The sequence below is a fragment of the Populus nigra genome, chromosome 19 (genome assembly GCF_951802175.1).
Source record: "Populus nigra chromosome 19, ddPopNigr1.1, whole genome shotgun sequence".
Lineage (NCBI taxonomy): Eukaryota > Viridiplantae > Streptophyta > Magnoliopsida > Malpighiales > Salicaceae > Populus > Populus nigra.
In genome coordinates, this window is record NC_084870.1 from 4931082 (window position 1) to 4938786 (window position 7705).

At 36.4% G+C, this 7705-nt stretch overlaps 1 protein-coding gene across 4 annotated transcripts; it reads right to left on the bottom strand.

Moving 5' to 3' along the window:
• Nucleotides 1–203: 203 nt before the first annotated feature.
• On the bottom strand, nucleotides 204–6280 carry LOC133680350 (telomere repeat-binding protein 5-like). Of its 4 annotated transcripts, none has more exons than XM_062103242.1 (11): nucleotides 6122–6280; nucleotides 5969–6035; nucleotides 4429–4628; nucleotides 3461–4316; nucleotides 3149–3358; nucleotides 2989–3051; nucleotides 2777–2856; nucleotides 2323–2564; nucleotides 1517–1828; nucleotides 1227–1290; nucleotides 204–618 (listed from the first exon to the last, which is right to left on the bottom strand). In XM_062103242.1, the coding sequence occupies exons 3-11, from the start codon at nucleotides 4507–4509 to the stop codon at nucleotides 445–447; spliced, it is 2082 nt and encodes a 693-aa protein (XP_061959226.1). In that variant the 5' UTR covers nucleotides 4510–4628; nucleotides 5969–6035; nucleotides 6122–6280; the 3' UTR covers nucleotides 204–444. The 4 variants fall into 4 exon arrangements, 3 of the variants coding, with proteins under 3 accessions (XP_061959226.1, XP_061959227.1, XP_061959228.1); XR_009836297.1 differs by adding an exon at nucleotides 959–1065 and having other exon boundaries at nucleotides 570–618; nucleotides 5969–6280; XM_062103243.1 differs by having other exon boundaries at nucleotides 2989–3024; nucleotides 5969–6280.
• Nucleotides 6281–7705: the final 1425 nt, after the last annotated feature.

A 7705-nucleotide genomic window follows, 5' to 3' on the forward strand; every position in this document is an offset into this window, starting at 1 on the left:
ACTGGTATAAAATTTATTCTGTTGGAGGAAAAAAGATAAGCTTAACTGATACCCAAGAATCCATCACAGCAAATCAAGAAAAGACTGTGAAGGGCTAGATTCTAGCAGCATTAGAATAAACAAGATGGAAGGAGATCACGAGACAGCACCATTCCATTCTTCAACCCAAAAAGGACCAAAAATAAAAAGATTACGAGAAGACATTTCTGTTACCAAATGATTTCTGTTAGGAAGCTCTTATTCAATCGACCATTTACAAGTGCCAAACCCCACCAAGCAGGAAAAGAATGGCGGCGAGCGCAACAATATCACATGGATTTCTTCAACACTTCTATTTCCCTTGTTATCAACTTTTTACAGACTGGCCACAGAATACATAAAAAAATTGAAATCAGTCTCTTAATCCACTAGTCTATGTTTTGTTCAAACACGTGCTACCAGCTCTCAGAGGAGAAGGCAAGTCTCTGCCTGCTGGTGTTTGAACTGTTGCCTGGCTTGCTGCTGGGACCAGTAAGCATGCGCAGCTAGGACCCTGTCTAAGAGCTCCTGGGGGACAGGCTCTCCCCTCCTTTGCTGAGGAGATATTCTTGCCGTGTGCACCAGTGTTTTCCATTTATCCTGTGTGATGAAAAGACACTCATCAGAAACAAAATCCACAAGCACATGGCTGCCGGTTCTTTTTAAGCAATCTTCCAAAACAACACAAAGAGCTTCTGAAATTGCCCTTTTCATTTCCAGGAAGAGCCAATTGAGCCATCTAGAACGTGAAAACTTGGGTAACACAAATGGGAAACTTTAGTGTTTCTGTAATTTGCAAAGGGCATGTTAGTCACGAGGAGAGGAGAGAGAGACAACTAGAAGAAAAGAGTACAAAGCGACAACGTGTAAGATTGGAATTGAAAAGATTCCTTGTGAGACACAACCCTGAAAAAGGTAAAAAGCCTAACTAAACATTTACCTGTTATACAAGCAACTGTTTGCTGAAGAGATTAAACTAACTACGTGCCATTGTGGACCCAGGCCATAAAGCCTTGAACTTTGAAACATATCTTAAAATATTGCACTCTGGGAACAATAAAGAACCATCATAAAGTAGCAACCAAATAGTTGATAGGACGCCCAATTGAATAAGGAAAAAGAACATCCAATATGCAGGAGTACATACTTGGCCAAGGCAACTGTACAGTAGTAAATTTGTATCAAGGCGACAAATTAGAAAAACCCACCTTCAAATCCACGTATGTCCGATGCTTTGCATTATCAAAGGCTCGCAGTTTAACATCACGCCATCTGCAGGTCAACAAGAGCATTAAGAATTCCATTTATACAGAATTGGAATGCATGAGCGAAAATCATCTTCTAACTGCAAGCACATAAAGTTGCTACGACTGGAAATAGCATTTTGATCAAGCACTGTACCTGGCCAATTGAAACATCATTAATGCAATATTCAGACAGTGCTCTATCTCAAAAAGATTCATGTTCCTTAGCTTTGTGCATCAAAGAATAAACATACCTTCCCGTTCCAAGTTTCTCAACTGCTTGAACCAATGCTTCAACTTCAGTAACAGAGAAAGGTCGACGAATTCGGCGCTGTGCAATCTCAGATCGTTTGGATTTCCGATGTGCCGGAACCACAGCTAGCGCCTCTACATTCATTGCTGGTACTGCAACCAGCGCTTTTGAATTAGTGCTTTTGTCCATTGAAGTGTCAGTAGGAGAGGGTGCTGAGTCATGGTCACTCTCAATATAATTCCCTAAATTGTTCACATGAGGCTCAGGAACAGCACAAATGCCCTGATGTACCACACCGGTAGTGTGAGGATACCTGGTAAAGAGCATTAAACCATCAGCTGATTAGCAACTGAGTTGATCCTTTAGATTTGGGTGAAGCTAAAGAGTCCATATTCAACCACACAAGAATCTGCTACAATGTCTTAATCCAAAATTTCAGAACTATTAGAAACATAAATTGTACTCATAATTACCATGTAAGATATATAAAAAAAAACATCCTTTAACTCTATCTAGCATCAGACTCTATTTCTTTACAATTCGACCTACTTTATGTCAAATCTGCCAAAAATCACAAGGAAGGCCATCAATTAAAGCATTTGCCAGCACTAAAGAAGTCCACTCCCTAGGTCTGAAGGACATCACTGACAGCAAGTCCCTTTCGCATTTTTGATTCTAAAAAAAATTGGGTGCTTATTGACCAAGGTTTTTTGGTCTCCATTTCTTTTTGTTTGTCCACCAAAGAAAAGAAATGCTACTTAAAACCTGAAAGGCTGATTTCTAAATAGGCAGAGAACTTCCAATTACCTGAGTATAGGCTGTGGTGTGTCACATTGAAGAAAAAAGGGAGAATCTCCAGGGCACAGAGAAGGGGGGATTTGTGAAGGATTAGGCTCCAAGCAAAAACCCAAAGCATCCAACTGGTTATTGCGAGAAATCCCAGTCTGCTGTAAGGTTTTATTGTCCTCCCTAACCTTCTTTCCTTGAAGAAGTACACCAACACGTAATCCACTACCAAGTATAGCAGTCACGGCCTCCATGACAGTCCTCTACAGAACTCATATCATTAGAATACACACTAGAGACCAAGTATTGATGAAAGAGATCTACCATTCACATAGCAAATTGCTATCACATAACCCATAGAAATAGATAAATGCCAATAGGGTTGCAATGTCTTGACAACACATATGCCTATAAATCAACCCAGAAGGATAAGGAAAATGCATCAGTCAAAATTATCATAACCAGTTATTGATACCTTCAATGAACCAACAGTTGAACTTTCTGGAATCTCAATAAGAAGCTCTGGCACACTGAAAGACTTGATCCTGAGCTTCACTGAGGAAAAGAAAAGACACCTTCTCGTAAAAAACTCTTTGAATGTCAGAAAACAATTAAGTCAAAAGAGTACATATCAATCACTCCATTGTTTATAAAAAAAATCAACCACTCCATTAATGGTTCTCATACCATGAGAATCCCTAGGTAGGAATGAAGTGTGTTGACCTGCAAAAGAAAATGATGTCCCGATGGCTGCTTAAGAATTAGGATTATTTAGCAAATGCTTACAGAGGGTAATAAATCCCAGAATCTAATATAACTATTAAAACAAAAAATCAAGTAAAGAGACCTCCACGCATTCTTGAACAGGAGACAGAAGCATCTTCATTGCTGCCCTTTTGAGATGAATCAGAAACAAACTCACAACTCATTCCTCCATCAGAATTTGATGGTGAACTATAGGCAAAGTGCTTCCTCTTTTTGAAAGGATATATCCTTTCAGACCTTTGATGTCTGTAACAGTTCTGCCTCTTGCGGAAAACAGGCTTCAAATCCCTATCTAGATGAATCAGAAAATTTTCATTTAAAAACAACCAACAATTTATCTTGGATCATAACGCAAACAAATAACATAAATAAGTGGGTATGTAAAACCAATTACCAGAGTTAGAAACTCTAGCATCCTTCAACCTTGGAGCTACTTTCCAATATTTAGAAGCCAAAATTTTCCTTATTCTTCGATCTCCAATCCGTGGTGCTGGCCTAAAGAACTTTTTTGTGGTGATAGGGTGAGTACACCCAGAGGAGTTTTCATCATCATCTCTACTAACTACATTTACATCATCCTGATTTGTGGGATAAGAACTATTGGGAATATGGTTCCCACACAGAGGCACCTTGGCACTACTATCTGAACTGACTAGTGCAGGAGGTTTTGCATCCATCACCACAGGGTCCTCTAAATTGCATATATTGGCCACAGTGCTACTTTGCACCATCCCAGACTTATGAGGCTCATCTTTCACTGCTGTTTTAGTTTCAGCCTCTAATTTACAGTCACCAAATTCTATGTACTCAGAGGAACCTCCCTCCACTTTGCTGGCAAAAGTTCCTATTTCACTCTTGCTTTGGCCATTCCCAAACTTCTCAACATTGGACCTCGCTGCACAATCAGGCTTTGCTAGTGCAGAAGCTAATCCTAAATTGAGGTCATTCTGGGTGACCAGAGATTCTTTGGAACTGCAACCTTGTCGATGAACGTGTGATAGATCAGAAACATAGATGTTCTTGTCAGCACTTCCCTGATCGCAAGCTTCTACTTTCAAAGATTTTTCTTCATCCTGCCATTCATTTTTTACAGCACTATTAATAACTGCACGCTGATCTTCGTCCGCTGATGTATCACTAGAACTGGGAGCACTTTCTTTATCAAGCAATAACTTTCCAGCTACAATGGCTAATAAGTCAAATGCACACATCTGATTCTCTTCATGTTTCTTCTTAAAGGAACTCCTCCTCTAAACAAAACAAAACAAACAAAGACCATGAGTATTGGCAACTGAGGAAAAATTAAAGGAAAGAAAAATATAATCAGAACATCTGGCATCCCAAGAAAGTAGAATACATTACCCTAGCTGATCTGGTAGCTCGGGGAATGGGAGGAACCTGATAGCCATTGAATCCGTAATCTAATCTCTTCTGCAACACCATACTCAGAGATCATACCAAGAAGGACACATCACGTACAGAGTAACAGCATTTGTGGTTCCAATTTTTGAAAATGCACAATTTTCCCAGTTACTCAAGCTTTATAATCCCAACAATAACACCTGGCAACAAATGAACGTAATCATCAAGGGATAACTTATTCAATGAATAGAATGTAAAACTTATAATTAGGTACAAAGCCAAAATCCATGGACGCAAAGCTCAACACAAGAACATAAACTTAAAAAAGAAGAGGAGAGAAAAGGACCAGGATAAAAGGAGTTCTCTCTAGCAGAAAATTTAGAAAGGAAAAAGGAAACCCATATGCTAGCATCAAACAAAGATCAATACTTAAAACCCTGCATACCAGATATTAATAATAATAAAAAAAAACCACTGCATTCATTTGCTCGGTAGCAATAATCAGAATTGTTTCTTCTGGTACGAATAAACACTATGAATTTGTAAATTGCAAACTTGCATCAGAATTTCGGCAACTGATCATGATTTTGAGGCCAGTAAGCCATATCCCTTGCAACCCATCTCAACCCATACAGAATCCGCCACACGCAAGCACAAAACTTAGAAAAAATACCTAATCATGTCCTCATGATCTAACAAAAAATCAGCAAGTGCACCACAAAAATAGCCCGATAAATCAGGGGAAAAAACATATTTGATGAAAATTGTTACAAGGAAAAGCATGAAAAATCCTCAGGGATCGATAAACTAAAACCAAATTTACACATGAAAACGACCAAAAAAAAAAAATCGAGACTTGATGTCATATTTGGGACATCAAAATTTTCAGTTTTACTTGAAAAGTGTATAATTAAACCACCATAGAAAAAACTAAAACCGCAATAAAACCCTGATCCAAGTAACAAAATCCCGAAAACTGAAATTCAGACACTTAAGAAGGAAATTCAGGGCAGTTCAGACCAAACGAATTCAGAGGATCTAAAACCCTCCAACAAGGATCAACCTTTAAGAAACGAAAACACTAGTTAAAATTAAATTTTATCATCACCTCTTAAATTTAAAGGATAAATTTTGTATTTTTGAAGCAAAAAATATCTTTTTAACAGTAAATCACTCAAGAGATCTCAGATCGAATCCGTTGAAAACAGAATTGTGGATTGAAACGCAAATCCTTGAAGAATCTCTATGAAAGAACAAAAAGTGAGAGGGACACGAATTAGAGACAACAAAAGAAACCCACTTGAAGTTTCAGATTAAACAAAGGAAAATGAGATAAAAAGTTCAAAACTTCGATTCATGTATGAACAATTCAGGCATCGAATTTGCCTTTAAAATCCCATTTTACATCAACCAAACCAAACAAAGCACAGTGTCATTAAAAAAAAACCTCTCTTCAAATCGTCAAAACCCACATTAAAAACACCAAATTTTACACAATTGGCGAAATAAAATCCACAAGAGAAATAAAATTGTCACTCACCTTCTATTAAAAAGCCAAAATTCTCTTCCTTTTCTGGTTCAAAGTTCACCCCTTTATTATATTTTGCCTTCACGTAAAGAAGGAAATTATGAAAGCGAATTTAGAAGAAGATGCAAAGATCATAGAAGAAAACACAAATGTCTTGTCCCTTACACGGCACTTTCTTTCTCTCTGTTTCTCTAATTTTCTATCCCATGTTTTCCTTTCACCGAGAAAACGTTGTTCTTTAGAACGCTACCCAATTTTATTTTATCTCTCTCTCTCTCTCTCTCTGATGGAAAAACCCTCTAAAAACCACCCAACATTTTTCTTAAACCCCAGTTCTTATACCATTGACTCTTGGCCACCGGACCTATCGGTTAGCGCTTCCAGGTGACTTACTATAGCCAGTAATGGCAACTTACCTCAAGACCGGTTCTTCGTGATTGGGTTACCCTTCTTTGGCATCCTATCATCCACAGGATGGAGAAAAACATTGGGTTGCTTCTCTCTCTTTTTGTTTTTTTTGTTTTTTTTTCGAATTTTTCTGGCGGTGCTACAAATTGACTCGTCCATTTGTATTTTGTTTCCATATATAGGAAATGCTGAAGTTGTCTGTCTCCACGTAAATTTCTTATTTGCATCATACAAATAATTGTTTGTTAAGGGAAACTTACTAAAAAAATTATCCTCTAAATATGGCTAAATCCAAACAATTTATCATCAAATGAATCCACCCTCAATATGACTTAAAAGCAAATGAAATCCAATACGCTTACTCTGCTCAAATTTATAGAAAGATTCCAGGTTAATGAGTTCTTCATTCATGGACTCTCGTTCGTTATCGTGCACCATGAAAGAAAACTCGTTGTCTCTAATCTTTTTTCCTTTCATCTATGAAAGCTAACTCGTCCATCAAAAATAAATCTCCAAATTAGATGTAATCTTGTCAAGTTGAATAAATAACAATTTAGTTATGCAAGTTAATTAGGAATTTTGTGAGCTTATCAAATTCTTTTTCCGGTTTAGCTGACAAAATAATCAAGAAACTCGCACGGGTTTTATACTCGAATCTCATTTTCTTAAACCATCGTTAAGAACAATGAAAAAAATATTTAAGTATGTTAAACTACTGCAAAACATTATAACCATGCAAAATGTGGAAATTCCCGCATTCATACTCTCTTTCCCTGGGCGTACAAATTAAAAATATTTCACTTCCTTGTTATTTTATCTATCGTTATTAAACATAATTGTTAGTTTTAGTTTTGCTCACGAGAGCTGATCTAAATTGAATTTTAAATAAATTAAAAAAAAATCTAGAAAAATAAGACAATACAAACTATCTAGTTATTGATTGAGGTTGATCTCTCAATAGCCTGAAAATCCATTTCTTTATCGAAATAATTTTTGAATAGATATGACAACTATACTATCACATATAGTAAATAGTAGTTATTAAAAAAATAGCAAAACGTTTCTTCCTTTTTTTTTTAGAAAATTTGGATTACAAGTTTAAAGAGTGTTTTTTTTAATGTATTTTTAATTTAAAATTAATTGAAATAATATTTTTTAAAATTTTTATTTTTAATATCATACATTAAAACCATAAAAAACAATTAAAAAACTGAATTAATATTTTTTAAAATAAAAAATAAATTCAACCATATTACCAAACACATTCCTATTTTCTAGACACGCAAGAGAACTGTTCCGATTTGTTCACCCAAGTTTTCTTACCGCCGCACGTTTTGGTTT

Coding starts and splice junctions, on each gene's coding strand:
- LOC133680350 (XM_062103242.1), bottom strand. CDS start 4,509: ATGGTGTTGCAGAAGAGATTAGATTACGGATTCAATGGCTATCAGGTT. Junction 4,317..4,428: donor GAGCTACCAGATCAGCTAGG/GTAATGTATTCT, acceptor TGTTTTGTTTAG/AGGAGGAGTTCCTTTAAGAA. Junction 1,291..1,516: donor GAGAAACTTGGAACGGGAAG/GTATGTTTATTC, acceptor GTTGACCTGCAG/ATGGCGTGATGTTAAACTGC.